Source organism: Xiphophorus couchianus, chromosome 19 (genome assembly GCF_001444195.1).
Source record: "Xiphophorus couchianus chromosome 19, X_couchianus-1.0, whole genome shotgun sequence".
Taxonomy (NCBI): Eukaryota; Metazoa; Chordata; class Actinopteri; order Cyprinodontiformes; family Poeciliidae; genus Xiphophorus; species Xiphophorus couchianus.
In genome coordinates, this window is record NC_040246.1 from 5,838,367 (window position 1) to 5,861,887 (window position 23,521).

Genomic DNA, 23,521 nt, shown 5'->3' on the forward strand with positions numbered 1-23,521 from the left:
AAATTACAAGCTCCCCTGGGGTTGTTTGTTTCATTTCATCTGTACTGCAGTCAAAGATGCAGTACAGCCAACTTTCTTTCTTTCTTTCTTTTTTTTTTTTTTTTAGCTTTGTGGGGTTGTCTCAGGCTTGGCAGCTGTTTGTCTGCGTGTGCCTGTGTGTGTGTACTATGCGACTGTCAAGGTGTGTGAGCCTGATGGGGTTGTGGACAAAAAGAAGAAGAAAAAAAGAGGAGGATAGCAAAGGTTCACGCAACTGTCACACTCTGCTTCCTACATTACAAAGACTGTCTACGCTCATCTCCCCTCTATTCCCATTTTCTATCTCTGTTTCTTCTTCCCTCCTTTTGCCATCATTTCATTATTCCTCCTTCTCACTCTGAGGTCATTTCTCTCTCCGCTGCCGCCAGTCGTGTCCCCCCTCATCGCTGTCATCCCTTTGCTTTTGTTCTCTTTCTGCTCCAATCCATTCTTCTTTACATTTCTCAGGTCCTCTCCCGGGTCCACTCATCTGTCTCCGTATGTCTCCCTCCTCTTTTCTTTTACTTCCAGCCGACAGACGGCTTTCTTTCTGTCATCAGCCAATCTCCATCTGCATTTCTGTGGCGCACTCAGTCAGACAGTGAAATGCAAGTGGGCAGCCACTTGTCATTTGTTTGGATTGTGCCCCCCAGACATTTGGTTGCTTCATCTGAAGCCTGAAGCCCTAAAGTCGTCACTCACATTCCCACACAGCGACTTAAACAGACGTGACGGTGCACTTTAGACTTTATTTAAAAGCCCTCAATATAATAAAACTGAGAAAAATAAAAAAATCTGTTTGATAATGCTTGAAATATAAGAGATACGATAAAACAGATTGCGTGAATTATTAATTTGTAACCAACATATGAGTGTTTAACTGCTGTTAATTCTGCCTTGTTGCTGAAATGTGCTACACAAATAAACAAACCGTATTTAAATGCTTTTTGTTTTTGTGGCCATTTTTTTAAACATATAATTCCAATATTACTCTTGAGCTCATTTAGGAGACATTTTTACACTTGAATTGAACCACTTGTTTTGACAAATACTTAAAAATGCTGATAATTTCTAAGCAAAGATGGACTGAAGAGGGCGAATGTTATTTTTGCAGTGCTACGTAGATCTATTATTTTTTTCATCCAAGTTCAGTTGTCAGATTTTAAAGGATGAGATTGTTTAACCTCATCCTTGTTCTTGTTTTTCTGATGTGACAGTATTAGTCCACGATATAAAAATATATATATTTTTTCTTAATCCACATATTAACTGTGTAGTTTTTCAAGTCATAAATTGGGTTTTAATTCCTTTAATGTCACACAAGAGTCATGTTGGCAGACTTTTGAGATATAAATCTCAACCACAGGTGAGGAACGAGATGCCACGAACTCAGGTAGACACAACTAAGACAAGGATCCGGCGGGGAATGGAGGAGACATACAAGGCTAAAAAAACACAGGGGAAATAATCAGGGGAACAAGAGACAGGTGGGACCAATCAGGGACTAGACAAGAAAACACAGGGACTAAATTAACTAATAATGAACAGAAAAACCACATCCTTACAGAAAACATATGCGAGATGCATTTATTTAGAAATTGTCAAATGTAAGGGGGACCTTGACCGTCCAATAACTTGTGTTCTGTTGCTTTTTTAAAAAATTGACCTTATCTGTCGACTTCAGCTGGGAAGTGTTCTGGCAGTTTCTGACTCACTGATGTTGGCGCGCTAAATCAGGAACGACACGAAGACTTGCGCAGTGTAAATATGAGGTGATAAAAATGCTTACGTAAAGCAGCAACATCAAGAAGTCCCGCCTGTAAAGTCATTTTTATCAATCTCCAAAGAAACTGTGCAGAAATGTAACCGCACCGCACCTTCTTTACGTAGCCATCTCCGGCCATCTTGCTTTCTGCCCGCAATTAGCTTTCGTCGCGGCTACAGACGGAAATGTTTTAATATTTGGTTCAAGCCAGTCAGTATGAATTAACATTTAACACATCAGTCAAAAAAAGTGTAATAAAAAGGGGAAACAAGAACTTAAATAACATGCAGAGAGTCAAATAAATTGTATTTAAAATGTCCTGTTCTGTCCTTAATGTCCGCCCATACAGTGAGTCCAAAGTAAGGAACGACGAAAGGGGATAATAGCAGACAGCTGCTGATGCATTTCCGAAGCTTCTGGCCTGGAACAGTGCTTCGTAATTATGTAGTGGATCCTCTAAATTATGTCTTTAGCATAATATAGAAACAGAACACCTGGACAATATTGCTATTTTGAGATTGAATCTGTGATACGTTTCTCACCCTGCGATCAAATCAAACTTGTTCTCGCGCACGAGCGTCATCATTTAGGAACATAATGGTCGCACTGTACAGCATGCTGATGATCGCAGCTGTAATTTGTCTGTTTAATGCAACATTATCCCCAGGAATCGGCAACAAACTGTTCGAAACACAGTCATTTTCGTTCAAATTGAGTGGTTTCTGTGGCTCACATTAGACGCGGCACAACGCGGCATTACCACATTTACGGTTTGGACAGTGCAAAAGAAATTATCTCTGTCGGGCTTATGCATGTACCGCTGCATGGTTGAGACATCAAGCATAAATTTAATTAGCGAGATGTCTGTTTTGCTTCCCATGCGTTCTCGCTATGGCATAACAGCAACATGAAACTTCCAGCTAACATTAGCACGTGGCTGACAGCAGGGTGTTTTTTTTTTGTTTTTTTTTTGACTGCTTTTGCAGTGAGGCTGGATGCGCTAATTGTGCTGGAAGAGGTAGGTGGTTCTGTGTGTCAAAATGACATCCAGGTGAATGTCGAAACCCTGCTAACGCCGGGTAGAGCCTGGCTCGCAAAGCGTCCTCCTTCCATCCGTTTCGCAAATGAACATTTAAAAAAAAAAGAAAAAAAGATGTGATTCCACCTCATTTTATTGCTTCACGGCTCAGTTCTGTGCTCAGCCTGCACACATTCTCTGCACACGGACGTCAAACTGATTTGGAGCTGTGCAGATTATTCAGCAGCTGTTGTGACACCCATAACCCCGTTTCGACTGCTAAACATTGTGGACTGCTTCCTTTAAGTACAAACCTTTGGATATAGAGTCAGCTTCACAAGACTGCCTGTTTCAGATGGCGTCACTTAGCTGTCACTCTTATCAAAGTTTAGTCCTTCCCAGAGTTTCTCAAAATCTCGTGCTTTTTAGCCCCTCTGCCAGTTTTACTCAAGTCATTGCCAAAGAACTAACTGTTCACTTGATGGCTGAGATCTCCCCAACACTTGACAGGGGCCATTGTAAGACAGTAATGGATGTAATTCACTTTACCCGTCAGTTTTAATGCTTTGGTTGACTGCAGTGCATTGTGTGTGACCTTCATGTGGCTGCCTTTGATTTTTCATCCGAGATGTTGAAACCGGTGACAGAGACGCAGGGAAATGCTAAAAATTTACTCACTCAAGAAAAATGAAAATACAAGTTTGAGAAATTTGATTTTCAGCAACTTATTAGTTTTTCTTTCTTTCTTTTTTCTTTAAGTCAAAAACTGTTAGTATTCTAGCGAGATAAAAATGTGCAAGAGAGGACAATGACTTTTGTTGTGTTGGGTAGCGATAACTATTTTTTACCCAGGTCCAGTTCTTCATGCACCAGTGTAAACATTCAATAAACTGTGATGAGTGGATGACAACATTTATACAAATGCTAAAAAAAAAAGTGGGCATTTAAAAGGAAAAACAAAAAAGTGCTCCCTAAAGTCTGAAAAAAAACCAACCTGTTACTCCTACTCCATCCAAATCAAATTTCAATCCGAATCCACAAAGAAAAGTAGTTAGAAACAGGAAACTGATACAAGAGATAGTAAGAAATGGAAAGAGTTTAAATGGTGTATCGATACACAAGTCAACACAATGTAACTCACTCTCCAGTATAAATTTTTTAAGATGAATAGGTGTGAACAAAGCTATTATAAGGAGTAAAATAAAATAAACGATTTAACTCATGCAGAAACCAGGAGTTCCCTGGATCACAAGATAAGGTAAATGGTTCATATGTTTATTTAGGCCAAATGACAAATAGTACATGGATTTGAGTTTCTAAACTATAGCAATGACACGGTATAGGTAGACTGAATGGCGTGCACTTATGAGAAAAAATAAACATCTATTTCAATCATTTAAAAAAAAAAAGAGAGTTGACTTGGACTTGGAGGGGGGAATGACTTGTCAACATGTCTACAACGCAAACATTTCGTGGAAGCGACGACCCTTGCTTGTGTTTTTCTGCCAGTAGAAATGTGTATTTTAGTAGAGAAACAATTATGAGAGTCTTTGCTTTGAAAATGAAGTTCCTCCCCTTTCATCAGGTTTGCGCCTGAAGAATCTGAATTTCAAATGCATGAATAAAAAAAAAGAAAATCAAGCCTTTTGGCTTCACCTTCAGTCACAATCCCCAGCATGAATAATTTTTGGCCTTATTATTCTTAATGATACATGAACAAAGTCATAAAATAGGGCAAAGAAATTTTGAAAATGGGCTAAGCTCATTTTAAATTTTAAACTTGTAATCAGGATGTTTTGGACATTGTTTTTTTTTTTTTTTACCACACCTGTTTAAATCCTCTTAAAATTTTGCTTTATGTTTCTTTTGATCAGAGTCTCTGGAATTCCAGCCACAGAAACAGACAAAGGTGTCCGTGTATTTGCCCGCGTCAGACGTGAGCTGCCCAACCAATGACAGCCTTAGCCCTGGTAACAAAGTCCTCTCCCATCCTTATTTTGATCTTCAGACGTACTCCGTGCTGCTTGGCTGAACTTGAATGGTGCGCTTGTGCGCAGAGGAAGAAGACACGTTCACAAACACACCTACACACACATACGAAACAGCAGCAGCAGCGAGCCGCCCCGCGCTCAGTGGCAATGTTATTAATGGGGTGTGTCTAGGCTGTCGTAAACATCTCCCAGCAGCATTCAGAGGAAACAGACACACAGCGACACCCCCGCATCTCTCTCCAGCTAAGCAGCCAGAAGATTTCAGCTGAGCACCTTGCCTGCAGCAACTGCACACTCCCAATTCTTCTGGCTCCCTGTATCTCCTGACCACAAACCACTCCATAAATCCTTCCACAGATGGACCAAATAACGCTTCCTCTCTTTCTTTGCCTCCTACTTTTCCCTCTCTTTCCTGCCTCAGTCCATCTGCTTGGGGTAAAGGTTTGTCTTGATTAGGGGACTCTGTTGGCTGGCTCTTTTATCACTTTCTGTGCAGAAAGGCGCAGGGCTGGCAGTGGGCAAATGAAAGCCCTCTATCTCCTTCTCATGGCTGACTCCAACCTCAGTCGGCCCCCGTTTTCATCGCCTTTGTTGGGTTATTTTTTTGTTTTTTTTTTCCCCATCTTCTTCCATCTCATGCGCTGCCCTTTCTTTTTTTCCTTCTTCTTCTTCCTTGTCTTTTCCCCCGTTTCCTGTCTGGGTCATTTCCTGCTCATTCTTCTAACACTGCTAAGATTTATTGAGGTATTCACTCCCATCCTCCTCACTCACACTGTAAGGGTAAATAACCACTGATGCCCAAAGTAGATTCCTTTAGCCTGCTTTTTCACACGGAATATGAATCATGCAGTCATCAAACTAACCCGTTCTACATACCAATGAGACCTGGCTTACCTCTGCGATCAAGAGCGCTGCAACAACGGCGCTTCTTAACTCGCTTTATTGTGTGCAGCGAAGAAAGGAGTAGATATTCTCCGGCGCACAACAGTGGTACACCAAGCAAGGGAATGCGGGAGCGGGGTCTTTCTGAGGCTACGCTCTGAGTGACAGAGAAGGTGCAACAAAGTGTTTGCTCCCACGTGGCACCCTTACTAGTAGTATCTGCATGTCTCGGCGATGTGAAGACTGACACAAACACGCACGCTCGCCCCATCCCTGCAGGAGCCTCCGCGTGAGACGAGCTGAGTGGGGGTTACAAGTTAACAGTTTTGACATATTTAATAAATTTGTTCTGTGAGCTGAAATTTCAGGTCAAAGTCACCTTCACGAGGCGTATAAGTGCAAATGGCATGTGACTAGAATAATGTAAAACTCTGAATGATAGCTTTTCATTTAACAGAGTGAAAGAGAGGCTGGCTGTTATTAGACAGAGGACATGATCTTCTCTTGCAGGTCGTCAGCAGCCTTTTGTTTCTTAAAGCGACACAGTCCACTGCTCTGCACGTGTGTGTAGGTCGTGAAAGTATTACAGCTGAACAACTTGCTTGAATCTAAATCAGATCAACCATTAATCACCATACAAACAGAATAAAAAAAAAAGTGTTTTAAGTTTAATATTTGTAAAACTGTCTGGAAATTCAAATATACTTGTCTTTCAGAACCGTCGACATTGTTCGGTAAAGAAGTATTAGCCCTCTTGCAGATTTTTGTTTTCTTTTTTGCCATAGATCTCAGAAAGAACCTGTCTGACAACATAAAGTAGGCTAAATGATCTTAAAAGCCAATGCATCATTCATGAACATACGAGAATCAAAGTCGCTGACATCTCTCAGATGGAAAGGTTTAAAAAGTTATTTGTAAGACTTTGAGATTGCAGTGAACCACAATGAGTCTCTGTACACAAAATGAGAAAACATGGAATGATAAAACTTGTGGCCTGCCAGCCAAAATTACTACAAGAACACATCAATCAATTATCCTTGAGGTGACAAATACATCTGTGTAGAAAAGAAATCCAAGTTCTTGGAAAGTTCCAAGGTCAAACAAATAATGACTGCCACCCCTTCAAAAAAACATTTTTTTAAATCCTCCTCACCCCCCCAAAAAACATTAATGATATCCAAAATTTTGGGCACAATATTGTATGGGCTTATGAAACACATACCAAATGTAGTGGAGGTAGTATTATAATCTGGCTTCAGGACCTAGACAACCTGCTATTATTGATGGAACCATAATGTTATTTTGTCCCTTTGGTATAATCATTATTATTTTACTTAGGTGTAAATAAAAGTGTAAATAAAAACCCAACATGTCTCAATTAAAATCCAATAAAGTAACATTGATCAATGTATTCATTCTAATGTCTGAAAGTTAAGACTTCACTTGTATGTTTTTAAAGTAATATCTGTGTTTGGTTTAGCTGATTCTAGTATAATTGAATTTGCACTGGAACATTACCAGCTGAGTTTCATTGTTGTCTAAACCACTATTCAGTTCACCTCAAAAATACTTAATTCCAAAGGGAAATTAAATGTTCTTGTAAGTCTTTAGGTGTGTTTTATTGTCCCCATAGGAGAAATTTGTTTTGGAAAACATGTGCTAAACAATTTTGTCCAAGTTTCTTTAAACATTTGCTGTAGATGCTGCTGTCTGTGGGTAGGAAGGACCTCCTGTAGTTGTTTTTATTACAGCAGAGCTGAAGAAACTTTGAGTTGAAGACAATCTGTTGTTGTAAAACAGTCTTATGAACAAGATGCTCAGGGTTATCTGCAAGCTTTCTAAAAAGAATGTTTTGTAATGTATGGAGAAGTTTAAATTGAAAGATGACTAATATATAATTTGAGGTGGTATTTAAACAATTACAAAAACTGTTAGCAAACTCCCACCACAAGGCTCAACGCCAATGATTCAGTGCAGAATTAAACCCACTTCCTCTGGGGTAAATGTCCGTCTTGCTAACCTGATTTGGTCAAAACTAACCTGGCGGGCCACCAGGCTTTACTTGTGCCCCCAACAGGTTAAGGATTGCTTATTTACTTAAGTATTTTTTTTAAATGTTTGCATTTTTTAAGACTATATAGTTGGTGTTCAGGTATTATTCTTCCAATAACACAGAATTATAAAGTGCTATTCTCAAATTTCCTGTCAGCTTTAAACATTTGTTAACTCAAAAACACAATGGGCTGCTGGATGAATGACTGCCCTGCTGGCACCCAACCACCGGGCTTAGCAAGTTTTCTGGGGGAAACCTTGAACCTGGTTCCTAGAATAAGGTCCTGCGGTGCAAAAACGTCTCATGTGAACGTAAAATAAGAGCCTTAACGTAATATTTATAGCATTTTTTCAAAATTTGTAATCAGAGGTTTTAGAGTGATAACAAGAAGGGAGAAAGTAGTGTGTTTACCGCTTAACCCATAGGTTTGGGAGCTGCATGAAATGCTTGTTGGAAGCATCTTGGTAGTATTCCAGGTTCTTTTTCCCCATTCATGCCATGGAAAACACTGTGATTATCAAATAGAACAAAAGTGAAGACCTCAGCTGTGAATAAATGTCCTCGCCCGAAAGTCTCAAAGCAAGAATGGCACTGGGACACACACACACACACACACGCACATGCCCACACACGCACATGCCCACACACACACACGCCCACACACACCCCCACGCCCACGCACACACAAGTTGATAAACAAATACACTTATTCTTACACACCAACATGCAGAAATCCACACATGCATGTAGCACTGAGGAAGAACTTGCATACACTAAACCCCTATGCGGGTCATTAGGTGTTTCCTGTCTGGCTATGGATTTGTTTATGGGCCTTATGGCTGGTTTGCTGTTAGTCTAACTTGTGATCATTAAGTCCAAAGTCTTCTTGTCTAACATTGTCTTATTAATAATAGATGGCCGAGTACCCCGTGGGCATTATAAGCTCACACACTTGTTATCCTGTCAGTCATGTTGCTGACTACAGCATTTGATCTTGATCTTTGCGTGAGCTCACAGCAGAAAACTGATCTTTCTTAAGATGAATGTGTGAGTGAGTATGAGATAGATAGCCATCCTTCACTCTGTGAATACAGATATGCCGTCTTTAAAATGCTGGTTAGCAGTTAAGCTTTTAATAGAGCAATGTAACTGTTTTTGTGGTGGACTGATCTCCCGACAAACAACTTCAATTAATTTTGAACAAGATAATTAGATCAACATTTGTTGTGGTGGTTTCTTTACCAATCCAAGGTCAAAATTACACGGACAGGTTCAAAAACAGACATACATCCTTTCTCATATTGTGACAAATGTACGGTATCTTAGCATGTTGCTCCTCAACCACACTATTTTTATAGACAACAAACTTCTGAAAATCCTCTTGCTGAATATTAGATTAACTCTTCTTGGAAGAATTGGTAGAGTTAATTTAAAATATTTCATTTTCTGTAACAAACCTCTCTTTTAAGCCTTCTACTGTATAAGGACTGACAGAAGCCTAATGTCAGCCTAGTTTATCTTTATGCGGTGCACTTTAGGACAAAGAAACCCCAATTTTTTTCCTTGTCATACACTGCCACAGACTCTCACACACACACACACACTTACAAGACTACAATTGCATATATACCCCATATATCCAGTAGAGAGAACACTCAAGTTCCACCCAGAAAGATGGCCAGGATTCAAATCAAGAGCCTTTTTGCTGTGCAGTCCAGAAACTAAACAATTTAAAGTGAATTAAAACATTTTTGAGAGGTGACCAAAAACCAGGCAAAATTATACAAGAAGCTTGTTGATGACAACAAAAGGATGTCGTTTCTCTGCAACCTACTAAGGCCTGCTTATTCAAACATTAGTGGAGATGTACAGCTCTGGAAAAAATGAAGAGACCTCTGCACTGAACCCCATTGAAAACCTCCTGGTTATTCCAACACACATTGATTTCTGAACTCTTCCTGAGTTAAAGCATTAATATTGTTGTTTCTAAATGAATATGGACTAGTTTTTTTTTTTTTTTTGAGTATTTGAGGTCTGAAAGCACTGCATTTCTTTAGTGTTTTTTTGACCATTTCTCATTTTTTGCAAATAAATACAACATTTTTGCTTGAAATTTCAGGGACATGTTGTTACTAGCTCATAGAATAAAAGAACAATGTTCACTTTACTTAAACATATAACTGTAAAACGTAAAATCAAAGAAACTGATCATTTTTAGTGGTCTCTTAAGTTTTTCCAGAGCTGTATGTATATATATATATCCCACCATGTGTTGATTAGATATCCATTATGAATTCAAATTTGTGCATCTAATTATTATTTTTGAATATTTTTGGTGGTATAAAGATTCTCACATGGATAAAAAAAAATCAGTTCAAATGTACTGTATTATTAAATTCCCAAAGTTTAAAAATTATGAGCATAACTATACTTCTGACTGGCACTGCAGGTGGAAAAGCAGAAAACTGAACCCTGACGAGTGAATTGGAAAGTCTGATTTTTATCTTCAATGTATTAATTATGGAGAGATTGTCGTCACGATAGATATTTTGTGATCATTGCTCCACCAAAGTCGTGTGACGACGAAGCGGGTGTTCAAACAGTCTAACTTTTAATGAAATTAAGCCTCAAAATTGTTTTGATCCCTCATTAGAAATCAAACATTTAGTTAGATCAAAGTTCAGATAAGCCCTGTGATGTTGTTTTTAAAGTAAGCCACCCAACTTAAATAAAAAATGTAAAAAAAAAATGTGATAAGATCAAGAGAGGGCCAGAAAAAATAATTTTGCAAAACACTGGCGGGGGGGTAGGGGGAGTTCCTGACCGCTGGTCAATAAAAATGTCTTGCAAGTCATATAAACAAGTGTGTGAGTCTGCTGGCGTGTGTACCTTCAATGGCAAAAGGCTTCCCCACTGTGAGCAGCTTGCAGTCTGCATCAATGGAGACCTCAAAGTCGAGCAGGGCTTTATCCATGATGAATGCATCCAGAGCCGGAGGATCTGTCCTTCACCACCAACACACACACATAACAACAAGAAGAAAAAGAGGAAGAGAAACAGCGAGAGAGACAGTGACGGATTAATTAAAGACCTCTAATCTGTAAGAAAAGTAAATATAAACATACGCCAGATTGAGTTCTCCTCAACCCTGATTCCCACGATTCGGAATGTGAGGCTGTCATGTCAGCTCGTCATTTATAGGGAGGATTAGATTAACCATGCTCCAATACACTTTGTAAACACATATATCATTACCTAAACCAACAGGCTCTGCAACAGACTGATAAGGCATTATACACTCTGCAGAGGACTCTCCTGCTCCAGCGATATTGATCCAATCGACCCTAATTGACCCCTAATTACAGACCGTCCCCGTGCTGCTGACCACTGCTGTGGCTGTGGTTAAGGATGCACAACACTCAGAGTCTGAAAAATATACTTGCTTCTCTAAGATAAAGACATGCACTTTTTCAACATAAGCCCATACACACCCAGGTTCTACTGCGAGATCGTTAAATTTACATAAGTGCATACACGTGAAAACATATTGTTACGGTCTATTGGTAAAAAAAAAGAAATAAAAATTCACCCCAGCCTGATCAAATTTCCAGGAACTTGCTATTCAGGACATGAGTCTCCACACAAAAGGTTGACTTTACAAAGTCTTTGCCTTCCTGGCAAAGATGGAAAGTCTGTTTTTCGATGTCTAGGCCTGTCAAATATGAGGCGCGGGGAGCAGAGAGGATAGAGACAACTTACGGGACTAAAGAGGGTCGGAATTCACCCGATGCATGGCCTTGGAATAAGAATTGAGTTTGCCGTTGTATGAGCGCGCGTGTGCACGCAAATGCATGAAAGACGACAGCCAGAAAGGCATGTTTCAAGTGTGTGCACAGGTGGAGTGTGTGCAAGTTATTTTCTGAGCCCTCTACATATGTGTAAATATGTATAAGTAGCCAAGGAAGGATTGGGTTTTTCTTCTCTCTAAGATTTGTGAGCAGTATTGGGGTCAGTAGTTGTGCCAACACAGTATTTTACATTCCAACTCGGGCTCCCTGCGCTGCTGTGTCTTACAATTCAGCTTTGCCTTGCACACAAGTAAACAGCACCTTCATCATCCTCTTTTTCTGAACAAGCGCTTTGTTTCTTCCCACTGGTATCACAAAGTCAGCACATGCTCCATCTCCGCATCTCTGCTGGTGCTTTATGCAGCAGGCAGCGCCTCTGACAAGTGCATGTACGGTTATAGCATCATCTGTCTTCAATGCTGCATGTAGCCGGTCCAAACTTACTTTTTAAATCCTTGCATTCTGTGTTCATTCCGCTAGTTTTCCGTGAAGCTTTTGAAGGCTGTCCTGACAGATGTTACGGAATAAGTTATGAAACCTTGAGAGTCTTCGCTACCTAACTCGCGATACGGTTTATTTGAAAATTTTAAGATGATGAAGGAAGAATTTATGCACTGATCTACAGGTTCAATAAAGTTGAAGACTTTGAAGGGTTTCAGTATTGTCACTTTCATCCTTCTTTACTGTCACAACAATCAGCAGGATAAGCCAAACTTTTGAAGAAACTGGCAAAGCGGCTCAGAAACCAGCACATCGGCTGCCCTGCTAGGTTACAGAACTGAGATGTGCTAGATGTGTTGGTGTAAAACTCAGGTACAGTGAGCTCAAAATAGCTGTTTACATGTTCAAAATCAACATCATAACAGGAATATGATCAAAGCAGAGATTGTGGAGGTGGTATGTAATGCATGCTTGAGTGTTTATGTTCAGCTGAAAAGCGTCATGAGCTGATGCCAAAGAACATAAAAATATGATTAAATATTTTCAAAATATACTGACTTTTACAGTTTATTAAAAGTATATGTTTTAATAAGGTTCATGTGACGTTTCTTCACCAAGGCAGGTTTAATGCTAGACCAAGGTAGGTAGTGCCAGAGTCAGGTATCCACTTGTTCCATAGAAATTTAGCAAAGAGTTGATCTGAATTACCAAAGACAGTCACCTCTGCATCAAAATGCTTCTCTTTGTCTTTCTTTGATGTATTTGAGTCATCATTAAAGAAGAACCAAACCCAGAAATCATCTGGTGACCAGAGTCAGTTGATGTTTAGCTTGACTGGTTCCCACCCTCCCAAAAATCTAATCTTTTTCAGATCGGAGAACATAAAACCCGAAGCGATGCCATGCCAGGCTCCACTAACACCGACGAGAGTTGGCAGTAGGATCTGGTACTGTTTGAAAAGCGTTCAAAGCTAAAAGGCAGCTGGAGAAAGCATAGAGAAAAAGGTTGTTGAAAAGAGAACTGTGTATTCTAGGACGTAGGTGCTGTTAATTAAGGCTGCAAAAAAGTGAGAGAGAGCAAGGCTCTCAAAGAGGTATCAAGAAGGTTAAATGAAGGCTGATTTCTGAGACTGATGCTCTCACGTTTCAAGGATTCAAGGAATTTTATTGTCATACCATTTCACAATAGCTTGCTTGTGGTACTAAACTAGAATTCGGGTCCCAGATCAAGAAGTCTAATAAATAAATGATGGCGTACTCTTAACAGGTGTCTTAACTTTCGAAGAAGGCAAATTATAAACTCGCACGCTAAATTAGGTCAACTTTGCAGGTACCGAGTTGAACTCCACTGCCTTTGAAACTGCCTTAAATATTCTTGGTATACATTCAACTTGTCAAAAACTTTAAAGATTTTGGTTTACATCGACATGAAAGCGTCACAGAGTTGCAACAGAGTTCTCGGCTGAATATCCATGATGTGAATATTTCATTCCACAACATGCCAAAAGTGCTCCATGGAATTGAGATCTGGAGGCCATTAGAGTATTGTGAACTCATTTTGTTCAAGAAACCAGATTGAGACTTGAACTTATCCTACCACAAGTATCCAGGGCTACACAGGCTATAAAGGCATGGCCCTTGTCAGCAAAAATACTCGGGTATTGGCTGTGTTGTTTAAAAATCATCAGCCTGCCCTGAGGAGCTCAAAGGGGGGCAAGAAAGTATCCCAGACAACCTGTGAACAGCCACACACTTTGATGCGGTGCCTTAAATTCTAGCATCTGAATCTTGCAGCTAATATGGAATCTCATCCTATCAGGCAATTTGTCTTATAATCCTTTATTTTATTTTTTTCTTCTATCACATTAAAATGTAAGGGTTCTTCTGAATGTATTTGTCATATTGTTTTGTATCTGACTTTAATACAGATTTGATGACAAAAAAAGCCTAATATTTTCAGGAAACTTTTTCCTAATTTGTTCAATTTTAGTGAGCCTATGCAAATTGTAGCCATCACGTTTAGCCAATCGGAGGCGGTCCATTGCTGCTGTAGCCCATCTATGTTTTCTGCGTACTTTGGTTGTTTACGAGTGACCAATTGAGCTAATTGTGTATTTTTGTCTTCTTGAACCATTCTGCAATTCTTATCTGACATCTACAAAGCATTTTTGACCACACACCTATTTGTCGTCAATTGTGTAGAGAGGTGGACGCGGCAGGACCCAGATACGGCGGAAAATTAAGGGTTTTAATGAAGAATTGATGCGCAAAAGTCCAGGCAGCACAGGTGAGCAGCGGCAAAGCTCTGACTCTGGTAGCAATTGGGACATGCACACGACTTCTGATGCACAACATTCGACATTCAACTAGGACCCGACAGACATAGGTGGGCATAAATAAACAGGGAAGGTAATCAGGGGAAATAGGGCATAGCTGGGATCAATCAAGGGGTGGACAAGAGACACAGGAACTAAATAAACACACAGAAAACCCAAATCCTCACAGTGTCACTCACTTAATCTTTTTTGTTTGTTTGTTTGTTTTTAGGGGTCATTGTTTTTTAGATGCTTTTCTGCAAATGATTTCTATAGATCAGCAATGTATAAATATATATATGGCTATATTACGTTTATTTCTGTTCAAGGTCACCTAAGTCCCTTTATTGCTCATTCTGATACTTGATTTAAACGTCAGTGAAATGAGTTGCTGCCTTGTAATTTGTTGGTTGAATGGCCAGTGAATGTGTGTATCTTCGAAGAATTCTTTAAATAGATGCCCATGCATGTACAGAAATCTGCCAGCATGGTGGTGCTTAGCAGTGTGCTACAGCAGGAAGGTCACGGGATCAAATCCCAGCTGTGGCCCTTTCTGTTTAGAATTCGAATGTCCTTCTTGTGCTCATGTGGGGTTTCCACAGGTACTCTGGCTTTCTCCCAGCGTCCAAAAACAAACTCCACAGAACAGACCTACCAGTGTGAATATATTTAGATGCAGGGGTCCTCTAAGTCCATATTTCAGCTGGCCCCTACAGGACAGGGTCCCGCAGTTACATAAACCTTTTTCTCCCGGCTGAAAATATTAGTTTTTTAGCACCTTTGTGTTTCATCTGCTTTACGTTTTTTAATGCCGTATACAAATCACTTTTGCAGCCCTTGTGAATTACGTAAACTTTAAAAATAAACATGCCCTGCCTCCCTGCTTTCATCTGCTTTCTGTCCCCATTCAGCATCCCACCGAACCGTTCCTTCCCAGCGATAATTACATCAGTCTGGCCCTGACTTGCATTCATTCCTATTTTCCAAAACTCATTATGAATAAGAAAACCATTTTCCCCCCTCCATTGAAAGCATGTTGTCAATGCAATTTATGTCTAGCTTTACCTCACTTATACCTTTATTTGAAATGGGTTTTAAAAAACAAAGAAAAAAAAAAAGGTCATGTTAATGCGGAGTGCGAATGCATACATCAACGGGTGTTCGTTTGTATCTTTGACAGGCGCAATTGCAAAGTACCGTGTTCTCTTAATAAGAAAACACAGAAAAATGGATTAGAGGGAACATTGCTTCGGGCGGAAAAATGGCAACAAATCTCACAAAACCTACAAAAACACATCTAGCCTTTGACTTCTCTCTTTGAAATTCAAAACGAATCTTTAGGACATAATAGAACTGCTCCAAAACAGATGTGGCGAAGTAGGGTGAGCAGACGCAACACACACAAGAATGTTTGGACTCAAGGGTATAAAAGGGCATGCTTTAACCCTTACTTTAGCATGTGCACACCCTCTGGCGTTGTGGGTTGGTTGTAGCGTCTCATGTAGTCGTGCATCTCTGGGAAACTCTTCTTCATGTAGTCCTCGGCGCTGCTCTCCCTCACCGTCCCAAAACGGAAGCCCAGAGAGGGATGGTGCAGCTGGGGGAGCGACACAGGAAGAGGATGGTGAAGAATAACGGCGAGATGGTAATGTAGAAGTAAAAGAGAAAAGTGATGGAACTTGAGGAGAAATTCACGCCGACTCCAAACTCACCCGAAAATGGAACAGGGATGCGAAAAGCAGCAATGCTTGACAAATTATTCTGCTCCTTCCCCCTTGAGCATTTTTCACTTTTTGTCTACAACTGTCACCTTTTTTATTGTGTCTTTGTCAAAAACAAAGCAGCACATGGTGGACATATTGTACCACAAAACTCTGAAAATGTCTTTTAAACATAATGTAGTCTGCCCTCCGAGTCAGTGCTTGAGGAACGACTTTCCCCTGCAGTTACAGCTCCTAGCATTTTGTCTTGTTTTTTGTTTTTAACAGCTTTCCTTATCTAGGGCGCAACGGTCTAGCTGAGTCTTCTTTGCAAAACTGCAAAAGTTCAGTCAGATTGGAACTTAACGTTAATGTTGATATATTGCAACAAATTACCTGTTAACTGTACACTTTGACTGCATGTGGATATGCTTTGCGCTAAGCCATTCCATCGAAACGTTCGCTGTTTGTTTAGGGATATTGTCCTTTAGGAAGATGAATGTCCAACCCAGTCACTCACTTATTGCTTCCTCTATCAGGCTTTCTTCCAGAGTTCCCTGGTATTAAACACCACTGATCTTCTTTGCTTGTGAGTTTAGGACTGCCGTGTCTTCAAAACTTCAAACTGAGTTTGAAGTTTTAACCATCTTCTTTCAAGATTTGGAGCATGAATTGGTCGAACATGAGACGTTCAAACTTAGGATATTGTAACTGTTATAAATGTTTTCCCTGATCTGTCTGGTGTATACCTTAGTCTTCATGATACTGTTTGTTCTCTTTTGTTCTTTAACGAACCTCATAGACTTTCACACAACAGATGGGTTTATACTGAGATTAAGTTGCACACAGATGGGCTTTATTTACTATTGCAATTGGTGACTTCTGAAGGTAAATTAATGCACTGGATTTTTTTTTCAGGGTAATTCAATTGAATAGGAGTAATTATATATGGATACAATTTTCCCTTTAATTCAGAAAAAAAAAAACAATGCACTGTTTTGTGTTTATCATAATAAAACACATTCAAGTCTGTCATGCTGGCTAAGTTGGGAACAGTAAGAGTGGTATAAATACCTTTCTAGACCACTACAGCTGTGTGTTGTATGTCAAAGACCGTCCAGTTATAAATTTGGCAGCTTGCACGTCACCTTACCTTCTCGTCGTGAATTCCTGAAACCTGCTCGAAGGTTTTCTCTCCAACCATAACAGCAGCAAGGTTGGCTGTGTAGCTGGACAGGACCAGTAAGCAGAAAATAGCCCAGAGGTTCATCAAGAAGCGTCCCGTCCAGCATTTAGGAGTCTGCAGAGAGATGACGGATGATGAATGAATAATTGAACAAATCTAAAAGATTGAACTATCGTAGCTCAAGAAGAAACGGAGAATTAACACTGTGTCAAAAATGGTCTTTTGCCTCCCTCCACCCCCTTTTTAAATATAAAACCTCCATGCAAACTCTGTTTTTCCTCCCCTAAAATTCACAAATTGTGACACCAAGGAATCGGTAAAAGCAAAACTGAGAGAAGAAACTGCAAGGGTTTTTGTTGCAGCATATCGGACATATCTTTCCATTAAATCGCCTGCTTAGGGGAATTCACCACCTGAAATGTGCAATCATTCAATTACTGAACCAATTAAAATCCACTTAAAAGAAAGAAAATAAATTCACTTCTAGTGTTTTAAAGGCTGGAGATTAATGGGACATCAATTATACAAACAAGGTTATAACCCACTTTCACAACAGCGTGGAGAGGGTGATGAACACTCAGCATAATTAGTCGGTTTACTGAAAAGGGAATAAAGTGAGACTTCACATTATGAGCATAATTTTCCAATTAGCATTTTTCGGGGAGGAAAGTCGTCCTTAGGAAAGCTCTCCTACATCTCTACAATAGAGATGTAATAATAAAAGTGGCGTCTTAGTGCCGACTCAGCACTGTTTTATGTAAATTGTGTTTTCTAAATGAACGAAAGATATAAATCTTGTCAAACTTGTTCTAATTTACTGAATACAAACATATTTAAATAAAGACCTGGAAGCAGCATTTTCCGAGCAAACTCTCAGCTGATGAGAACTAAAAAAAAAAAAAAAAAAATACAGCATTGTTGCATGAAAAGCTCATCAAGCAGGATTTAAAATAGACACCTAATTCAGTCAGTTTGACGGCTTAGCCTACATACTTGTTTGTCTCCACAAGTTGAATGTGTTTGCAGAGGAGGGGAAAAAGAGCTTCAGGATTAGAAGATTTGTTGGCACAACATTGTAAACAGTTTGTTTCTTTTTCTCGCAAAGTTGCCCAGATTTTACCATCGAAGTGTTAAACAGCTGCAGATGTGAACCCGTTTATCTGCTGTTTGTATTAGAAAGAATCGCCTTTCTAATACAAAGTCTTTAATAAATAAAGACAATATTCTCATAAAAAGAACTCTAGTTTACACAAATTAAAGCTCTTAACCAATTTTGACCGAGCATGGCACGTTTTCTAACATTTTAGAACATATTGTGATTTTTATTTTTGTTATTGAATGTAGTATTGTGCTGATGTACGGATTATGACTACTTTGACTAAAGCTGTGCACTATGTTTTCCCCATGAGTGACAATAAAGCACAAGAACTGAGCTGAACAAATAAAAAAACATCAGAGCTAAATATGTAATATTTTAGAAGACGAGCTATAAAATTAGTAAAGGATAAACAAGCCCCACTAAACAAATCCATATTTTACAAAGAAGCAATAATTTCAGTTCCATTTCATAACCACACATTAACATTTCATCTCCATCTACTTCCATTTGCCACGCCATTTTGTGTCACGTAGTTAGACGAAATATGAAGATTTGTAATGATAAAAATTCTCAAATGCCATATAAGTTGATTTTAATTGCATCCAATCTGCTACAGATGAAAAATAGCAACCATTTTCATTGATTGTCTTTCTGATTGACACTTATGAAATGTAACAGATTGTGACTCCTGATTAAAGCAAAATAGCTGTGCACAACCTCCTGCTGGTTGATATTATTTACAGGAGTCATAAACCACATTCCCTGACAGCAGGCTGTGAGGAGTTTCTAAAAAAAAAAAAAAAGTTTAAGTCATAAACTGTCTAAGTGAAAAAGTCACCAGCCTGCTGAAAAAAATAGTCTGGTCAAAATGACTCCCTCGGTGTGTGTTAAACTTTAAAAAGAAACACATTTCAAGAAATACATAAAAAATATTAAAGACATCCCTTTGAGTGCACACAGTACAAGAAGGGAACATGTATTATGAATAATTAGTTGAAAAATACAATCCCTATTTTGTACTGTTGCACTTTTAATTGTTTCATGCCTAAAATGAACCATAAGTCAAATGACAGGAGTAATGTGTAATATATATTCTTCAGAGAATGGCACAGCAAATTAATTCAGAAGACTTAGACATTTGGTACACAGTTGTGGACGCAATGAATAATGTTTTGTTTTACTTTCCTGCCTCTTATTGTTTTCAACTTTGGACTTATAGACTCAAGGTCAATCAACACATAATATGCTGACAAATTTCTCAAGTAGTCAACACAATGGATAGCTGTAAGTTTCACTTTTTAAAGCTCATAATGATGAGTTCAAAATCTAAAAATTGTTACACCTCGTTGTGTTAAAGAAATGTAGTTAGTGGACTTAACTAAATGAGACGGCTACGTTTTGCAGTGTAGGACTATAGTGCTGGCCAGCACCGTGTCTGAAATACTAGAGAAGGTTATTTTGACCTCTGACAACCAGTTTGACTTTAAGCATAAACCTCGGACAGACATATGCATTTTTTGCTTTGAAATAAATTTCAGATCTTTTCATCAACATCACCATTTTTTTTTTTTTTTTGCTTTATTGATGCCTCAAAGGCCTTTGATTATGTAAACCACCAAAGGTTATTTCGAAGCAGTCTGCCTACTTTGTCTACAATTTCACTATAAGCACTGATGCTTGTCTGTTTGTATTAGCACTTGAATACAATGGAATAACACTCCAGGTATACTCTGCTTCTCGCTGGGCTGGGCGCCAGGACCTCATAACCCACTCCAAAACAAATTGGGGATAGCAAATGGATGTCTGAAAGAATTAAACCAAATATCAAAGCTGAACTTTACAGTTAGCAATCGATTCACTTGCCCTCCCTCACCTACAGGGCAGAGCGTGTAGAAAACGTCACAGTTTGGCTCGACACCAAGGGTTTCACGGAGCTACTGAAGGACATTTTAACGGGTCCTGAGACTGCTAATGAACACAACTGTTAACTGACACATTAGCTGCTGCAAAGATCGAACGTGTGACCTTAGAGTAACGCTTTGAGGTGAAGACTCAGCAACACTTGAGGAGCAAAGTTATCAGCAGACCGAGTCGTTTTGGCTTGTGGCCTTCACCAGCGTCACGTTCGGTTTTGGGAAAGTCCTTCAAACTCTTTCACTTTGGTTATTATGAGCAGCTTCCTTTAGGGACAGCATGTGATTATGCATTTAAAATACTTCATGATTAGCTGCAAACTCAACAAGGGGGGCAGGCGCGATTTTTAGCAAATGACACTTGCTGCTGCTTGAAACTTTCAACAGCACAAGCGCAGGTTTTCATAATGATGGATTTTTGGACAGCTGCGTCGCTGCGTGGAAAACAAAGAATGCAGGGAGGACGGAGTCATCATTCATCCGCTTTGTGGTTGGACGTGCGCTCCAATGTGACTGTGGGTGTGACACAATCTGTCAAATCTGACACGTTCCAGAAGAACGCCGTTATTGCAAAGGCGCATTTAATATCTTTACATATTTATGTCAAATAAATAACATGGAAACAAGGTACAGGAAGCTAGATTGCTTCACCAGCCGCCGCATGTTTATTAACAGACAAGAAGCAGTCACATTTCTTTGTCAGAGCTTTGTATTCTAAATTTATTCAGGAATTACAAGAGGAATTTTACCACCTGTAAGTGTCAACTAATATTATTGTTTTAGTCTATATCGATGGTATATGAAGAGGTTTCTCTTTACTTGTGTTTATAGCACAAGAAGCACGTGAAGACTCGCCTTGAGATCACATTTTCAAACTCATGTCTTGTCTCAACTGAATTTTTACTTGGTCTTGTCTACGTTCTGGACATGCTGGACATGAACCGCAAAGCCAGTCAAGACCACTGCTGGAACATCTTCTTTTAAATGAAACTCTGTTAATCTGCCGTCTGGATTCAAATACAACAAATAAAAGTTGTTTTTTTTATTATTTAAAAATGCCAGCAATGCAAACAATGTCCCTATGTTTTAAGGAGGCACAAATGTATGGGTGTCCCATCTGTCTGTGCAATATTCAGAAAGCAAGTCTTCTAAGTGGGTTGGTCATCTGCTTCCATCCACTCTGCCTGAAGCTAATGGCAAATTTGTTAAGGTTTGTGCCCTGCATACTTGTGTGGTTGTTACAGCAGGTTAGATTTAGTTGAAAAATGGCATATACTTGAAAGTTTGCCGACAAAAAAGTTTAGGTTCACCCAAATATCTTGGCGGAGCACCTAGCTGTAAAAATCAACCATATAAGTGCAACCACTTAGCCTGGACAGCAGTTATTTACTGTCTTTTCTTTTGTTCTGGTTTTTAATGAGCTGGTCTTGACTTTGTCTTGGGTCAGGCGGTTGTGATCGCAACTGGCGGAGCACTACAGAGAGACTTGGAACCAAAACATTTCCATGGAATCGATGACGAAAGCAACTGTAGTGAACACTATAAATACTCGCAGCACAAGACTCCACTTCTGAAGAAAAAGCATTCTGGAGTTTATTTAAAGTTTAGTGCTGAATATTTGGAAAAGCCAACAAAATACAAGAAGGATATTGTTTGTTCAGAGGATAATGAAATTTGACTTTTGTCACTGCAAACTTTATAATTATGAAAGGAATGACACTTCTCATCACTCCAATATACTGCGCCAACAGTGAAGCTTGGAGATAGGAACCTTGTGGGGGTTGGGGTATTTCCCATATATAATCGAAGAAAGAATAAATGAGAAAATAATTACTGAAACATTCTTGATAAGAAGATATAATGAGGGTGGATGACTTTTTTATTTTAGTGAGCCAATAATCAGCCCCAGAAAGAAACTCAAGCTACTACAATTGCCTAGTCAAACTGAAAATCTGTGGAAATATCTGAACATGTAATTGCTTAGGAGAGAGACTCTCAGAACCTTCAAGATTTGATGTTGGTTTGTTTACCAGCCAAAAGCTTTTCTACTTAGTATTAAATGCATTTCTGTAACCATGTTAAGTACTTGTTTTCTTGTGTCATTCCATTTTTTATGTATATAATTTACAAACTAGCTTGTTTTGATTTCTTTGCATGTGCGAATTACTTGCGTTTATACTGATATCTGACTTGAATTTTCTGCCAGTGGGCACATTAGAACTATATTTACTGAGAGAAGCATTGATTTGTTCAGTTGTTGTTTGCCCCAGTGTACATCACCCTTTCTACAGCACACTCAAACAGTTTCATCTCTCACATTCACAATTACACTTTGAACTCTGCCTGAGAATTTTTCTGTCAGCTTGCCGATTACCTCCTTTTCTATCACCTTTGCAGCCCTTAAGCAGCCCTCCTTCCCCTGCTTTCTTGTTTTTAACCTCGTGTCTGACCACTTTCGGGAGTTAACCTCCAACCGTTAAATCTTTTACCACTTTCATCCCTCCCAATCATTCTCCCCAAAAAACTCTCCTTTGTATCTGTCGGCGCACTTACCCTTTCCCCTTTCTCTCCCTGTACGTACATTACCCTCTCTGTATCTCTCTACTTCATCACTGCCTGCCCTCTTAACCATGCTCCTATTAATCTTTCCTCTGTTATGGTGGTCTCTATCATCTTCCCTCAAGCCTTTTCCCATGACTTACCCCTAACTGTTTTGATTCTCATTCTCTCCCCCGACTTGTTTGGGCTAATATCTACTTTCAGACGCACCACTCATGACGCCAGCTCCGCCACAGAGAGGGAGAGCTTCTTTACCTTGGTGGCGACAGTGCGTCCGAAGAGTATTGCGTAGCAGAGATTGAGGGCAGACGAGTAGGAGAACACACGCAGCCTATTTCTGCCATGGGGGGTCATGCCAAATGGGCTGTTCCACTCGTACAAGGTGAGGAAGAGTGCTGTGAGGTGCAACGTAACAAAAATGCCGACCCACATGGACCAGTGGAGCGGCCACATGAAGGCTCCGATGGGCGCTGCCGTGTCCCGGCTACGAACCTGAATGACATTAAAAAGGAAAAAAAAAAAGGAAACTTGAGATCAACTCAAGACATTTCATCTTGTGGTGCTTAATCCAGAACTGTCACTGCATGTCTTACTCTTTATTTCCAGAAAATAATCACAGTCAACACAATTCTAATTTGTTTGAAGCAGACTAAATTAATTGCTCATTCTGCATGCATTTTTAAGGAAAGAATTTATTTTTTCCTTAATTAAGTTCTTATATGCCTATGTGACGT

At 39.5% G+C, this 23,521-nt stretch overlaps 1 protein-coding gene across 1 annotated transcript in view; it reads right to left on the minus strand.

The window, feature by feature from the left end:
• The window catches only part of grin3ba (glutamate receptor, ionotropic, N-methyl-D-aspartate 3Ba), a 118,301-nt gene that overhangs the window by 13,078 nt on the left and 81,702 nt on the right, over nucleotides 1-23,521 (minus strand). The window contains exons 5-8 of the mRNA XM_028000127.1: nucleotides 23,043-23,279; nucleotides 17,184-17,330; nucleotides 15,782-15,927; nucleotides 10,617-10,732 (exon numbers count right to left, since the gene is read on the minus strand). Of these exons, the coding sequence (XP_027855928.1) occupies nucleotides 10,617-10,732; nucleotides 15,782-15,927; nucleotides 17,184-17,330; nucleotides 23,043-23,279 (646 nt within the window). The remainder of the gene's footprint in view (nucleotides 1-10,616; nucleotides 10,733-15,781; nucleotides 15,928-17,183; nucleotides 17,331-23,042; nucleotides 23,280-23,521) is intronic.